The sequence below is a fragment of the Mastigoproctus giganteus genome, chromosome 8, assembly GCF_048544385.1.
Source record: "Mastigoproctus giganteus isolate SK-2022 chromosome 8, ASM4854438v1, whole genome shotgun sequence".
Classification (NCBI taxonomy): domain Eukaryota; kingdom Metazoa; phylum Arthropoda; class Arachnida; order Uropygi; family Thelyphonidae; genus Mastigoproctus; species Mastigoproctus giganteus.
This window is the reverse complement of record NC_143582.1, coordinates 167,710,329-167,727,970: the sequence shown is the minus strand read 5'-3', so window position 1 is coordinate 167,727,970 and position 17,642 is coordinate 167,710,329. Positions and strand designations below refer to the sequence as shown.

The 17,642-nt window shown below is 35.7% G+C and overlaps 1 protein-coding gene across 1 annotated transcript in view; it reads right to left on the bottom strand.

The window, feature by feature from the left end:
• The window catches only part of LOC150081994 (nucleoside diphosphate kinase-like), a 58,195-nt gene that overhangs the window by 15,742 nt on the left and 24,811 nt on the right, over positions 1 to 17,642 (bottom strand). The window contains exon 3 of the mRNA XM_090379041.1: positions 3,507 to 3,619. Coding sequence (XP_090235167.1) covers positions 3,507 to 3,619 — 113 coding nt within the window. The remainder of the gene's footprint in view (positions 1 to 3,506; positions 3,620 to 17,642) is intronic.

The window sequence follows — 17,642 nt, the reverse complement described above, 5'->3', positions numbered from 1 at the left end:
AAAGCCACATCGCTGAAAAATAATTTCCGATTAGCTCCGGTCCTTAAAATAAATTAGATATAAGGTTTTCACAAATGAAAAACCTTTGAATAGTTCTTTCCCCAGATCAAATTCATTTGAATAAAATTTGCTGTAGTAATGTCAATTTAGAGAACTGAAATGATATATGGTTACTGAATGCTTCATCTTGGAATCATGGGACTGAAAAACCCTTGGGTTGTCCAATTCTGAATATCAAATAAGTCACTAAATTAGCCATGAACAGCAAAAGACAATCCTATGACTTTCTACCAAACTATCCCCATACCATTATTTAATAACAGAACAAACATGCGTACCAAATGGTCTTGGATATTAATTGTAATTGCTTGAGACAGTATTGCATCAAGTAATAATCAACTGTTTTAGAAAGTTTATATTTCGTCAGAAAAATCCCCTCTGCTTAACATTTTTCATAAAACCCCAATACAATCATAATAAGCAGCACACAGTGTAGCTGAAAGATGCAATATGCCAGGAACAAAGTTGGTCATAAAACTATATGAAACTGTCAGATTTCTGAATGGAGAGGTCCTTTCTAGAACATAATACACAAAAGTTACATATGCTAAATGTGCTATTATACACTGCTGACAGGGTTGGTTATTGTAACTATATGAATGGCCAACAAATTTAGTTGTTTTAAAACTTTGTTTATTGCACTGCTCTCAAACAGAGATGCTAAATGGTTAGTACCAAAATTTAAAAACATTGAAATAATGGCTAAATGAAGATTATCTGAAAACCGCATTCCTTTAAAAAAAAAATACACTTTGAAGTAGTGAAAAACTCAAGGCAATTTGTTCTGTTAGCTACCAGCACCAGCAAAAAAAAAAAAAAAGGATTTCTCCTTCTGCCGTAGTTAACAAAATTGTAACCAGGGCAGATATCATATTTACCATACTCCAGTTATGCCAACAATATTCACACTAACACAGCCACATTATTAGTAAGCTAATAACATCACTGATCATTCCATGTTAATGCACAGGATACTGACATGGAATAATCATATAGTCTGAAGTATGAGATTTTTTTGAATTTGAGTCCCCTTTCCAATGGCTCACTCTAAAATCAGGTACATTTACAGGGACTTCTGGTAACTACTTTTCACTGATGCTACTTTTCCCTTCATTCTTATTTCTGGTAATAATGCTGGAATAAGTAAGCAAGTAAATGATGTCGCCAAAAGGAACTAAATAATTAGCCCACTCCTTATATGGAATGACATCCTGCTCATCTCTGGCCACCTATAGTGGTAGATGATAAATTTTCTGATGTCCAGGAATATAGACTGCTTAGAAGGTCCAATTTTGGCAATATAATAGGAACCTCTTGCTCTACTGGCAAAAGAAACAGCAAAATTGTGAAATCAAGTTGAAAACAATTTTTATTCTGTGGAAATAACTGTAATAAAAATTTCAATCACTTCTGAAGTGCCACAAATTTTCTACTTATATCTTATAATCATTATTACTATTTTTTTTTTTTTAAGGAGGAATTCCATATTTTCTTGCTTTTCTTTAAAACAATAGCATATCAAACTGATATGGATGGATAGGTGTTTCCATTATACAACATTACAGCCTTTAACTAGCCAATTGCTTGCTTTAGTCAAGAAAATGTTCTTGATATAAGCATGAAGTGGTTGTTGCATTTTCCAAAACTGCTTGGCTTACGAAGTTGTCATATGAATCTGTCCCCATCATAATAACATTTGTTTACAGAATGCTATTAGAGTAGTACAGTTGGGTAGAACCCAAATTTATCGGACATAAGCGTCCGCTCCTTATAAGCATTACCTCTTTATAACTCATTTGTTTGCAGTGACCAAACCCAAATTTATAATATTCTGGTGGAAAGAAAAAAAAAAAAAAAGTGCACCCAGTAAGGGTATTTCTATTTCAATCTACTATCTTGAAACAAGATGGCCACCATGCTGGTCCGCATCAGCACTGAGCTTTATCAAGTCATTTAAAATCTTCAATCAGATCACCTCACAGGTACATAGGCCGCCCCCCCCCCCCAGACATGGCAATTTGCAAAACTGAAACCTTTCTTAGTAAAGCCACCCTTTTGTTCCTCTCAATCTTGTTTGCCCTTCTCTGCACCCAATCTAAAAGATCTGCATTGTTCCTAAAATGGGCCTTCAAACCTCTATGTAGTACTCAAGACTGAAGCCTACAATGGGATAATCATCTCCTTATCTCTGCTAGCAAACTTCCTGAATATCATTGACAAACACCTCACAAATTCTGGCAGTCTGTTTAAACTGTTTGGAGAACTTCATATTTGATTGCACACTTATCCCCACATCTCCATTTTCCATTATCCTGAGAGTAGTACCACACAATTGGTATGTTAATCTGGGATCATTTGAAACTGTTCTGTTTAAAATCAGATTTGAAACAGTTCACAAAAAAAGGTCTCATTGCATAAAATCATTGTCGGTCTTCTTTTGAATTAGTATCATGTGATGAATTGGAACCTAATTCTGTAAAAGAAATTTATTTCTGAATCTTCATTAACTTGATTATTTGCTATGAAAATCAAGCACAATATAATGTAACTACAAAACCTCTCAGAACAAAAGATAACATTTTTTTATATTATAAGTGAGGCAATTTTATTATTGCTCACTTATAATATAAAAAATTAGTAAACATTCTAATACTAATTAAAAAAGCCTGTGTATTTTCATTAAACTGCAACATATGCATTGTTACTACCAAACTGATAAAAGTAGAGCCACAGTGGAGCAAATCAACAGAAGCCAAAGTATGATGAGAAAGAACTTTTTTAGAAAATCAAAAAAATACCTTCATAATTTTGCAAGTACCAGAGCTCAAAATAAAACAGACAACAAGACACACAGGTAAATCAATTTTTAGATCAGCATGCCTGTACTGAATTGGTAAGCCAGGCAAGGAGTCAAACTATATTTTGACAAGTCTATAAAAAGTCTCCATCATATTAGCTAATGCATTGTATCAGCTCAGTACTAGTTGAGTTTAAAACATGTTGAATAAGAGGCATAATTATAATACACTGAAGATTTATTATAATTTGTTACAATCATTAATAGCTTATAATGCAATGCACTAACTAGTATTATTAGTAGCAAATGATGGAAGTTTGCATATTAGCCAAAAGGGGAGGGAACCACCTTAACTATCTTAAGATGAAAAATTTTTTCTAGCAATCAATCATTCTAGTTGAACTAGTATGACTGTTGAATCTTTGGTAGCTTTTATCTCCAATAGTTCCAAATTTATATACACCTAGTATATATAAATTTTTTGTGTATATATATATATATATATATATATATATATATATATATATATATTAATTTGAATAATATATATACTAATCTTTATAATTTGAATAAATATAAAAATTGATAACTGCACATCCAGTATAGCATGCTAAAAACTCATTTAAGTAAAAAGGAATTAAAATATTACCTGCCAACTTGAACACACAGGTCACCTCTTATAGTACCTGGTGCAGACTCCATTGGATTTGTAGCACCAATCATAACTCTTGCAGTATGCACAATATTAAGGCCTTCCCAAACCTGAAAGATTTCACACTAAGGTTTAATTTCTAAAATTAAAAGGTTATCATTTAAATAAAAACAGTCCTCCCTCCACCACCCATTTTCTCCAAAATGTTCATAATTGGTGGCCTCCTGATAATTTTGAGAGAAGAAAAATAGTTAATGAAAATTGCCATTTTCTATTAAAAATAAGTAACAAAATTACAAAAAATAAACAAACAACGATACATTGTTTTACAACTCAAAACTTAAAAGAAAACCATTTTGTAACTACAGAATTGCATCAACCCATAGATGGGTGTACCAATTTTATAACCAAAAATAGATATTGACACCATCTGATATCATGCAGCAGCATGGTTATGAATAACGAATTAAAAATGTATCTTTCAGATATTTTGAAATGTTGACTACCACTGGAATACTTTATACATTGGTCTTCACAACTAATGAAAATTTTCTTAGTAAAGAGCATTTGAAATCCTTATATTCCCCCCCCCCCCCCAAACTATTACATTTCAAATATAAGCATATCAAATATAAATAACTGAGAACTAATAAAACTGACATCAGTGTCACTCATACATATTTGGACTTTAATTTATTAACATTTTTAACCTATTTCTGGGATGAAAATGTTAACATAACCTTATTTAAAGTATTCAGTAAAACGGTCTGGAGTATTTCATTCATTAATTCCCATCAATGTATTCATTATGATTTAATACAGAGAAAATCTTCTACTGCAGTTTGAAAGACTGGATAAACTGAAGTATATTCACTGCCTTTCAGTCATCCTTGCAGACAGACACATCAATCCCTTTAACACTCCTTTGTTCTTGTTTATATTTAGGAAATTTTGTGCTTCAGTTAAAACACAATCAACCAAAATTATTAACATTTACAAGATTGTTAAATAAAGCTGCTTCATTTATACTTGAAGCAGAAATCATAGCATTGCAGCTACCACATGAAATATTTAAATCACCTTCAACAGAATTTATTATAATTACAGGTAACCAGAAAATGTGTTTTCAGAAACAATATTTCATGATTTTCTTTACTATTCTTATAGTCAGCAATAAACTGATTCCAAGAGCAATCCCAAACACCACATTTGGTCTGGAAAAGAAAGAGTACAAGCAATGGTGGTTAACTGACAATGCATTCCATTTTCCTAAAATTTTCAATCAACTTTAACTAATTCTTTGTAATTTTCACTCTTAAAGCTACCAAGAAGTTCATCCACTACAAGGCAAAAATGACTGACAGTCATTAGCTTCCAGCTCTTGAAGTCAAGATCTGCTTAACACATTTGCTGCCAGAATGCAAACTTGCATCAAAAAGAACTGCTATTTTTATGCCTTGATGCAACTTCGCATCCATTGAATAGTGGTCAATAAATGAGCACTGCAAAAGGAAATGCACATGAAATGAACAACTGTTTGATAATTGCACAATGACTGAACCATAAACTATTTGCATTATGGCTGGGATTTTTCTTCACATCAATCACACTGTCCAGAAAACACTATAAAGCTGTATACTTTACAGTTTATATGTTCTTTGCTTATGTTGAAGTTATTTTATCTAGTTTAATATTTTCCAAAAGAAAAAAAATGCAAAATTTTTTGAAGATGAATTAGCGAATTTAACTCTTTAGTTTGTGAAAAACTAAAAATCATCATTAGTGTCTACTGATAAAGTTTTGTATATAGTGTTTTCCTATAAATTCTTACTCTAAAGTTTGTTCTAATGGATCCACAGCCCATGACATCAGGAATGAAAAGAAACATGAATGGACAGTATATGCTGAAGCTGATAACCCTGAATCAGCTCTTTATAATGTGTCATCTGATACTGAAATATAATTCTATTTGAGTGATGTGCCATTGTTTATTTTAGAACGCACATACAACAGATGCCAGTATCACTTGGAGTGATGATTCTTCCAAACAAAATTCCTCCCATTTACTAAAAAGCAGTGCCTCATTATTCCAGTGCCCCAGGGCACACAGAGCTGGTCCGATGTTTCCTGCTCTCAACATATTCTGTTTTATTGCAGCCAGTATGTTGATCTTAGGAATTTACTAAAATTATTATTGGGTGGCCTTGAGCAGAGTATGTTATTATTATTATTAGCTAAATGGTAAAAGGAAGCCTATGCTGCACCAGCCAAAAAGAAAGTCCCAAGTTACCCTGAGAGAGAGAGAGAGAGAGAGAGAGAGAGAGAGAGAGAGAGAGAGAGAGAGAGAGAGAGAGACAAAAGTAGAAGGGAATCACCAAGAAAGAAGTATGATGATATCCAGCTCAGGACCCCTGGGTATGCCAAGCCCATACTCACCAGATACGAGTCCCTTATAGACCATGTTTGTGAAGAAGTATAGATTTTCTTATTTTAACAAGTTTATACATGTTTAAAGAAGAGAGTATCAAAGCTGGAGAGTAGAGCCTGCCTCCCAGTGGCAGGGGTGGAAACCAGGTCAATTGGAATAGGTGAGGTTAGCAATGAACCTAACGTCTATCTCACTTGGCTTGGGCCAAGCAGAGTAACATCTCTCATAGTTTATATTTTTAGTTTAACAATTCAGCACAAATTGTGTTGAATTGTTAAACTGAAAGTTTAGAATTTTAACAGGCAAGTTTAAGTGACGTTAAGCACAATGCCACATATAAGACTAGGCTCGGGCAGTGGTACTTAATAGCATTTTGAACGAATGTAGTGTACAAACTGTCGTTTTCAAAGCCGCTAAGTGGATTTTTCTTATTTATTGATTTGAAATTATTGTTTTTCTAAAACTTTTGATTTAAATTTAGTAGTATAACATTATTTTGTGATTTTCTGATTAATTTGGTGTATTTATTCTTTACTCGGCCTTGTAATTGCATAAAAGTATCGGTAAAGGTTTCCACGTGTTTCAACTCCGCTAACCGTTCGTAATTTTCCTGCCTTTGTGATACGATATACCGTACTAGATAGCGTTAGTTGAACTTCGTTAGCAGTTAAATTGTACGTTTAAATAAATACATATAACGACTTAGATTACAAACGTAATATAATTAATTTTATTTAACATAATTAATTATACATATAACCACTTAGGTTACGTAACATAAATAATTAGTAAAAACAAATAATTAATACATAACTTGATACGAAAGTTATATAAAGGGATTTCGCAGATAACACTCGTTACTGAAACGTAAATATTTCGTAGATAACGCTCGTTACTGAAACGTAAATATTCCGTAGATAACACTCGTTACTGAAACATAAATATAGCGTTATAACTGTGTTTGGATACAAGTTTAGGATTTAATTTTGTACAGAAATTGAAATTTTATTGAAAGTAAATCTAAATCATGACTCAAACCAGAGCAGCAAAGCAAAGGACTCAAGCTAATGGGAATGCTGTGGCCCAGGGGAGAACTGAGGGGGGCAGTTGTCCTCTGAATCACAGCCTTGTAAGATGCACTATTTGCTTGATGTTTGCGGAGCAGTCAAGTATGGGACATGATACTGCCATGGGGGATGTCTCTGTGTGTGTGCGATGCAAGGAGTGTAAGGAGATAAGGCGACAACTCAGCGTTGTTATGGGCCTATATGACAGCTTGAAGGATAGGGTGGATGCCCTCGAAGGATTACAAGTGAGGGGCCCATCAAGCTCTCAGCTGCCCACACCAATGCCAGAGCTTGCACTTGGTCATCGCGGAACACAGCGGCAACCCCCAAGGCAGAATGCGCTGGTCCCAAAGGAACTAGTAGTTGTTGGTGACTCTATTGTCAGGGAAACGGGAAACATGCTTTGTAAAAAGGATAGGTGGAATAGGACCAGGGTATGTCTGCCAGGGGCAAAAGTTGATGACGTTGTAGAGCGGATATCATCTTTTAAGGGCACAAAAGGTGATATAGTTGTACACGTTGGCACTAATGACATTAAGAGTAGGAGACCGGCGGAATTACTTGACAAGTACAGGTCACTGATGAAAAAAAGCCGTGAATTAGGGTTGAAATTGAAAGTGTCTGCAATTCTGCCCAGACACGATAGGAGGGAGTATATGATGAGAGCCCTGTCAATCAATTCGGCCCTGGAAAGATTGTGCAGGGCTCAAGGGGTAGAATTTTTTTCAGCCTGGTCTGTACTTGTTAACAGGAGAGACTGCTTCTACAGGGATGGGATACACTTAAATAGAAAGGGTGCAAGAATGTTTGCTGATGCTATCGAGGCAATGTTAGGTGGGTCGGAAAACTGCTAGATTGGGGGGATACAAGGACTAATAGATTAACAGTAGCCACTGGCAGAGGTGAAAGTGATTCTTGCACTGCTTCTATTGGAATGAGCCGCAGCCTGGAAAATAAGATGCAGGATATTTCAGAGACTGCTGGGAATCATTGGGGTACAAGTAAACACATGGGTTGTGTTAGGGTAGCTAAGAAAAAGAACAGGTGCATGTATACTTGTGTGTACACCAATGCTAGGAGTTTAGTAAATAAATTTGATGAATTTGAGGTATTGCTCAAAACATCAAAGGCAGATATTGTGGGGATTTCAGAGACGTGGTGTCACACAGATATAAGAAATGCAGAACTGGAATTTGGGGAGTACAATGTCTACAGAAAGGATAGACAGGATAGGAAGGGAGGAGGGGTTATGCTATTAGTTAAAAAACACATAAAATCCAAGGAAGTGAAGCCAGTCGACATCGCTGGACAGTGCAGTGTCGAGTCAGTTTGGTGTGAAATAAGCATTGGGAGATCAAAATTGAGAGTAGGAGTGTGCTATAGGCCTAATGACTCTGATGAGTATAATAAGAAACTGTTCGGAGAAATAGAGTGGGCCAGTAAATCAGAGAGTCTTATAATGGGGGATTTTAATTTCCCAGATATTGACTGGAATTTGGGGGCTGGTCACTCACACAGTAGCAAGGCTTTTGTGGATTTATTGGATGATTGTTTTCTACATCAGCATGTTCGGGAGGCAACTAGAGGGAGTAATACTCTTGATTTGATTATCAGTAGTGATTCTTCATGCATTAAGAATCTGCAGATAAATGAACCACCTGGTGGCAGTGATCACAGTGTGCTGAAGTGGGAGTTACTCAAAGAGGTAACTACCATTAGGGGTAAAGGGAAGGGGTATTGCTTTCGTAAAGGTGACTACAATGGACTGAGACAGTATTTAAATTCTATACAGTGGGATCAACTGATGATATTGCCAACAGCAAATTCAAAATGGGAAGCATTCAAAGAACTTATCGTGGAAGCTACTAGGCTTTACATACCAACTAAGAAATATTGTTCAAGGTTTAGGCCTAAATGGTTGTCAGATGAACTAATGAGGCATATGGCAGAGAAGAAAAATGCATGGGATACATACAAATTAACACGTGACACGGACGCCTATGATAGATACAAGTTGATCTGTAACCAAGTTACAAAGGAGGTTAGGCAGGCGAAGGCAGATTACGAGAGATCCTTGGCAAGGGATGCGAAGAAAAACAGCAAAGAGTTCTTTACTTATGTAAACTCTAGAAGGAAGGGGATGAATCAGATTGGTCCACTTGAGATCGATGGGTCAACTGTTGATGACCCTGCTCGGGTAGCTAACAAACTAAATGAATATTTTGCATCGACATTCACACATGAGGAGTTATTCAGCGAGGGGAATGCCAGAGGTGTATTCAACTCTAGCAGTAAGCTAGAGAATCTTGTAATAACTGAGAGCAAAGTGGAGGAGAAATTGTTGAAGATAAACACAAGAAAGGCACCTGGGGTGGATGGGATCTATCCAGTTATATTAAAGGAGGCAGCAAAGGAGGTAAGCAAACCCTTAGCCATAATTATGAGAGCTTCCTTGGACTCAGGGGAGGTACCCATTGACTGGAGATGTGCAAATGTGACCCCAATTCACAAAGGGGGATCAAAGGCTGACACAAGTAATTATAGATCTGTGAGTTTAACTTCTGTTCCCGGAAAATTAATGGAGGCACTGGTGAAAGAAGCACTGCAGGATCATCTAGACAAGACTTCAGTTATAGCTAGGACACAGCATGGTTTTGTTAAGGGGAAGTCTTGCCTGACCAATTTGATTGGATACTATGATGCAGTCACAAAAGAACTGGATGCAGGGAATAACTTTGATATTATATACTTGGATCTTAGAAAGGCTTTTGATACTGTTGCACATGGAAGACTGCTGCACAAATTGGAGCAGTGTGGCATTGGAGGCAAGTTGCTGCTATGGATAAAGGGGTGGTTGAGGGGGAGAAGACAGAGAGTGGTAATCAATGGACACTGCTCATCGTGGACTAATGTTATTAGTGGAGTCCCTCAGGGTTCAGTATTGGGGCCTTTATTGTTTTCTGTATTTATAAATGATATTGATGATGGTATATCAGGCTTAATGTCCAAGTTTGCAGACGATACGAAGGTTGGCAGGGTTGTCAAGGACACTACTGACACTATGCTGCTGCAACAGGATTTGGAAAGGTTGAGCAGATGGGCTTCGAGGTGGCAAATGAAGTTTAACATTGACAAATGTAAAGTACTACATATGGGAAACAGCAACCCCAGAGCAACGTATCAACTCTGTGGTACTACACTGACAGTGGTAGAGAATGAAAGGGACCTGGGGGTGGTGGTGCAGGCAGATATGAAGTTCTCTGAGCAGTGCAGACGAGCTGCAAGAGTAGCTCATGGTGTATTGTCAATGATATATAGGAATTTTTCTAGCAGGGATAAGGAGGTGATTATTCCCTTGTATAAGGCAATGGTCAGGCCACACCTAGAGTACTGTATACAGGCCTGGAGGCCTCATTTCAGGAAGGATGTAGAGCTGCTGGAACGAGTACAGAGAAGGGCAACTAGATTGGTGAATGGGACAAAGGGGTTCTCTTACGAAGAAAGGCTTAAGTTTTGCAAATTACAGTGTCTGGAAACTAGGCACCAGCGGGGTGATCTGATAGAGGTGTACAAAGCCTTGAATGGTTTGAGCATGCTCAATGCTGATGGGATTCTTCCTCTAGCTCAGAAAAATCACCTGAGAGGGCATAAATTCAAATTGAGGAAAGACAGATGTAGGATAGATGTGTGGAAATTTGCCTTTAGCCAGCGGGTGGTTGGTGGGTGGAACAGACTTCCATCCCTTGTCGTGGAAGTTGATAGCCTAAATAAGTTTAAGGCTCAGCTGGACAGGTATTTTGAACGAACAGAGGGGTGAAGTGGAAGTGGTTATTTTTATTTATTTATGTTACTTTTTTTTTTTTTTTTTTGGCTGATGCTGCATAAGCTTGCTTTCTTGCATCAAATGCCTCTACTAATGCTAATGGCATGCCAAGATAAGAACAATCATTCTTAGCAGTCCAACCAACCTGACTCAAGGGGTGGGAAACTGAAGTATGAAGAGGAGAGGGGAAAAAAATAACATTGAAAAAAAAAAAAAAAAAAATTAAGATATTAAAAGATAAATCACTATTAAAAACACTACTAAAACAGGATCCTTAAAATTGCACCTCACAAACTCACCTAAAATTACTGCTGCTGCCTGTAATAACTAAGAAAACAATAAGAAAAAAAAAATTTTGTTTTCTTTACTCCTGATATTACTGTTTAATGAACTTAACATTGCAACAGCTATCCCCTTTCTCACCATGAGATATAATGCATTAATATCATATCAGCACAAACTGCAAAATTTAAACCTACTTCTGATTCAAATACAAGGAATCATATCCAATACATATACACATCCCTAAATTCTAGAAAAGACATCAGCTGGCATTGTATTTGAAGTAATCGTAAGCCCACTTCAACGTAGGTAACTGTTCCATGGAGGGAGGAGTTTCCCATTGCAAGTTATTCTATTTTTTTAGTTTGCACAACATGCAATATAGCCACTGAACATGTGAATAGACAAATATCATTTGCAAACTTGGACATTAAGCCTGATATACCTTCATCGATATCATTAATAAATACACAAAACGACAATGGGCCCAGCACCGAACCATGGGGGATGCCACTAATAACATTAGTCCACGTAGTCCATTGATTACACTCTCTGCTGTCTCCCACTCAACCATCCCTTTATCCATTGCAGCAACTTATTGCCATTTTGCTCCAATTTGAACAGCAGTCTTCCATATACAACAGTATCAAAAGCTTTCCTGAAATCCAAGTATGTGATATCAAAATAATTTTTTGCATCCAGTTCCTTTTTGACCAATCATAATATCCAATCAAATTGATCAGACAATACTTCCCCTTAACAAACCCATGTTGTGTCTGAACTACTACTGCAGTCTCGTCTAGGTGATCCTGCATCACATCACCTCTTTAACCAGTGACTCCACTCAACATCACTGTCCACACGTGTCAACTGGATGCACTTCCTTAGATTATGTTTCTTAACTAACAGCATAACCCCTCCTCCCTTCCTACCCTGTCTATCCTTTCTGTACACATTGTACTCACCAAATTCGAATTCTGCCTTTGATGCCTTGATCAGAACTTCAAATTCATTAAATTTATTTACTGTACTTCTAGCATTGGTGTACATGCACCTGTTCTTACTCTTAGTTACCCTAACACCCCCCCATGTATTTACTTGTTCCATGATGACTCACAGCAGCTCTTAAAATCCCCAGCAACTTGCTCTCTAGGCCAATTCTCAGTACAACAGAAGCAATGCAAGAATCGCTTTCACCTCTGCCTGTGGCTGCTGTTAATCTTTTAGTCTGTGAAATCCTCCAAGCTAGCAGTTTTCCGACCCACCTAACGCTGCCTCGATAGCATCAGCAAATATTCTAGTCAGTGTCCTAACAGGGTCCACATTTTCATCAGTTTTCATGAATACTGCACAGCCCGGTTGTTCATTGTCTTCGTTCTAAAAACCTTTTATGTCATTCAAATAAGTGAGCTTTTGACATAATATAATCCCCATAAACTTGATGTAACAACTCCACTTTCAGTTGGTTTTTCCTTCAGTTGTTAAAATTTGAAGTCTATTCATTGTTCGATTCTTTTGTCTGTCAATTTTCCAGCAAACTGCAAAAACACAAAGTAATGAAAACCTATCTCAGTGCAAAGCAAATGAGCTTGTTGGAATGCAACTTCGCAGACAACCAGGGAAAGGTTCAAGGTAAACTGTGACTTTGTTTCACAGGTGTGTAGTGGTTGCATGTTTAACACACCTTCATTATTAAGTACTAGGCTTTTTTTTGCAAGTTGCATAAACTAGAACACACACACTTAGATTATGGAAGGAAGGAGAGTTGTAAACATTAGGAAATTACTTCTAAGCCCAAGGGCTAACTTTGAATGTATTCTTGTAGGACACTAAAGCATGTGTAAATCTGGACAAATGGAACATTTATGGGTTACGTTCGTGGTATCCCTGCACAGTTGAGAATTCTTGCAAGCTGGGGTTCCCCATATAAAAAAACTACTGTACTAACGTAAAACTAGATGAACACTGATGAACTTTATTCATGCAAATTGAATGTGCATAAATCTTAAAGTACAGTAAGAAAGAATCCAAACTCAAAGGTTACACTTTTAGTGGAGGCAGAGTTCATGATAAAAGCACACTTTGTCCTTATTAATCCAGAAGATATCTACTTAAAGTACAGAATTCTAACTCGTCTGAACAAAAATTCAACACTGCAAATCTGCTATAATGCTGACCTTCACCCCTTGTGATTCACTGGAATCATAAATATTGGCAAGCTATAATAAGTCACAAACAAAAGTATGAATCAAGGGGTCCATCATGTATAGTTATAATGAAATTTTCAGTATAATGAATATTTTACAAATACAGTCAGACCTCTCTAATGAACTTCCATACAGCAAACTTTATTTTTCCTGGGTCATTACATTGAAAATAGTTTCCATATAATGAAGAAAATTTCTATATAACAAACTGATTTTGAGAGACCTGGGTACGCATTGTTCGCACCCTGGCCTTTCAGCAATAGAGTTGATGCTGTAGAAAGCATAAATTAAGAGGTAAAAGGATTAAGCATTAATCACTTTCGCTTTTAATAGATAAAGGGTTTAATTCTTAAGAATATTCCACAATTTAGTGTTACCTGAAAAGCCTTTACTGTACAGAGAAGTCACATTGCTCAACTGCTATATGTATCCACAGTCATCAGCAAAGATTAAGGCACATTGCCAACGCAGACAATACGGTATGGTCAACCTGTGTTCTGCTGTAAGCACCCTATTTGAGAATTAGGAGAGTGATCTTCCTTTATCCTGGAATTTATCTGTTGTTTTGCAGAAATGAGTTGGCCACACTTTCACCTGTCTCTGTATGATAGATACAAGTGGACCCAAATCAGTTTTGTTTTAGCTGCTGTGCATGTGCAAGTAACCTTACAACATCTAAGAGGAAGTCCATGAGTGTAGTGGAAAAAGTGTAAGTGCTTAATAGAGTAGATCGGGGCATTAAAAAAAAAAAAAAAAAAAAATCCCGCTTTAAAATTTGGTATCTCTGCCAGAAGTGTGTCAACCATTATGAAAAACCGTGTTTTGATTCTCCAACTGTTTGAGGAAACTGGACCCAGTCAGAAGCAAGCAAAATTATGCCTGCATGAAGATGAAGCCGTTTTTAAGTGGGTGAAGTTGATTTCAGACCAAAATATGCCAATATCATTAATAAAAGAAAAGACTGCGCATCTTTTCTGGGGCATAAAACATTCCAGGCCAGTTCTGGTTGGCTGGTCAAATTTAAAAAGTGCCATGGCTTACTCATAAAGGTTATTTCTGGTGAAAGTGGAGTTGTAATTGACAAAGACCATACCCAGTGGAAAGGAACATTTTAAAAATTATGGAGGACTAAGAGCCCAAATATATATATTCAATGTTGATGAAACAGGACTATTTTTTAAATGTTTGTCGAACAAGACTGACTTTTAAAAGGCGATAAGTGTGTAGGTGGTAAAAATATTTAAGAAGAAGATAATTACAGTCTTGGTTGGTGTAAATATGGCTGGTGATACAAACCTGAAGCTTTTGGTAATAAGCAAAAGTAAACAACCCCGACGTTTCAAAGGAGTTAAGTCCTAACGACTTTACTCCTTTTGGACTACAAAGCAGCTTGTATGACAAGTGAAATTTTTGAACAGTAGATTTTAAATTTCAATAGAAAGATGAAAGAAAACAGAAAAATCACTTTAATTGTCAGTAACTGCCCTGCCGACCTTCACTCACTAATTTCGAAACTTACACGTGTGAAGCTTGTTTTCTTCCCCCCAAATACCTTGACTAAACTGCAGCTAAGGACAACAGACCAAGGCATTATCAAGAAGTTGAAAATGCGCATACTAAAAAAAAATTATACTGAGAACAGAAACCAACCAACCAACCTAGAGATTCTGTTTTAGTTTTTTTTTTTTTTTTTTATGACTTAGAAATCTTTATTGCAATAATAATTATAATACAATTCGATACATTGCAATATTGCCCTTCCCGGCCACCAGGGCAGGGGTTATACTTGCAGATGTGCATATCAGAGTTTGCAAAAGTGTAGTGGAGTCAAGCTGTGATGGAAACAACAATTAAGAATTGTTTCACAAAAGCAGGTTTTGCTGAAACAACAATTAACTGTAATGAGAGGGATGAATTGGTACAAGACATTGAGCAATTTTGGGAAGGACTCCAAGCGAGAGGCTTGTTCTTGAAGAATTTTTAGGAGTTGATAATGTTGTCATAGTAGCTGAATATCCAAGTGATTTCAGCATTTTGGAGAGTATTCAAAAAACTAATGACAGTATAGACATTGAGTTGGATGAAAATGGCAGCAATATTAAAAAAAACTCTCCAAACATGAAATGTTGACATTTGAAACTTTGCACCGAGGCCTTCAGTGTGAAGAAGATTCACCTGAAAATATATTTGAGTGCTTAAACAAATGCGAACATTTTTATGAACAACGTACAGTAAAATCTCGTGTATGACAAAAAAAAAGAAACCAAATATTTTACAATATAATTCTTAAAAGTATACTAACGTGTTGTGCGCATTGTATAAGTAGTCATTTCTTAATGTGTGATATTAAGAAATTAATTGTTTTAAAAAGCTTAGAAAATTTATTCATTCCCACCTTATTTCTGATTTATTTCCTATATTTTACTGTATTTCTGAATGTTGAATTACAGTATTTTTCATTGTCGAAAAGGTAAATTTCTGTATAATGAATTTTTTCAAGCAAATGATTGATTTTGTTATATGGATGTCCGACTATACTAGTCAAACAATTAATAATCGAATAACATATTTCATAATAAAGAATTCATAACAAAAATTTGACCATAACAAACATCAACTGGCTTTCCATGAGCCAGCTGATGTTTACTAGATATTTTTACTTTAGTTGATTTTTTACTCACAGTAATGAAAATTCTGCGAGGAAAAATACTGCTTACACACTCACTATGACAGACTAACACTTAGAATTGCAACAAAAATTTGCCCATTTATAAAAAATGGGCAAATGAGAAATAGAAGTTAAATCCTCTGAATCCAGTGATCTACAACACTTGGAGAAATAAGAAAAACAGCTGAGGGAAACATTAATTATAATGATATTTTTTCTTTCTATTTACTTTTTAATGAATACATACTAACTGTGAAGGTTACAATGCAAATTATCAAACTTAAATTTTAACACACTATTACAATTTTTAAATAAATTTTGAATATAGCATCTTGCATCAAATCTTGGATAACTTGTTTTGCATGAAATAGGAATTAAGTCCAACTGAACACTTCTGTTTGTATTAAAAATACATTTTTTTTTTCAAGAACATATAAATAAAATAAAAATCTTTTACTAATACAGCAGACTCTCGATTTACCAGGATCGGATTAATGGAGACACTTCAAGATTCCAAATAAAAAAAAAAAAAAAACACCCAGAAATCGTAAAATTCAAGTAATAGATAGAATAGGTATAAACACACGTTTTGCAAGTTGTAAATAAGCAACAAGCGGCAGTGTTATAAGTCATCACTGGGAGATTAGTGTACCTATTATCTTGCAACCCTCCACTAAAAAAAAAAAAAAACACAACACCAAATGTTCAGTTTGTTTTAGTGCATTGCATCATTTGTTGTGTTCCGTCACACCACAAAAGAACAAATTGTTTCGTTATGCATGTAAGATGTTGGAATTTTTTTTTTTTTTGTTTAGAAATTGCGAAAATGATGGGTAAACGCAAAAGTTGTGCTTTCAATTAAACAAAAACTTGAAATTGTTCAAAGTTTGGAAAACAATGCATCCGTTAAATCTCTAATGGACCATTAGAATGTTGGTGATCAAACCATACGCAACATTGGGTGGAGCGATAGTGAGTTTTCACCCTAACCCTGTGAAGTTCTTTACAGAAAATTTCATTTTGACCGTTATAATGGTGCCGACTAAGGGAGTAAGTGACAGTGCTACTAGTAAATTTACCAAGAAAAGGAAAGCAATCGAGTTGGATCAGAAAATTAAAATAATCAGTTTGTATGAAAATGTCCAAACAGTAACAAGTATCGTGTGGAATTCAGATTTGTCAGTGGCAATTGTGAACAGAATCATAAAGGAGAAAGACAGAATATGAGAAGTGGTCAGCACTAATGAAGGTCAACTATAATAACCAAGGCTATGAAATACATACCAGTTTTTACAGTACAATAACATGACATACGTTTTTTCTTCCCTTTTGTTTTCTTATGTGCCACTCGGGCTACTTCACTGCTGTCTCCAGATAAAGTTTTTAATTGAACTAATTAAAAATATATAACTATTTTTTCTCATTCTTCTGATATATCAGCAATATTTTATTGGTCATTCCCGAGTTACGTAAGAAGTCCTGGAATGCATCTCTTACGTATGTTGAGGACTTACTGTATTTTTGGATTAACCGGGAATATTTTTTTTACCGTCTATCCCGAAAATTCAAGAGTCTACTGTAATAATATAACCAAGGTCTATTCCATATAGAAACAAATTATTTAAAATTCATTGTTCCTGTTAAAAATATCGAAACTT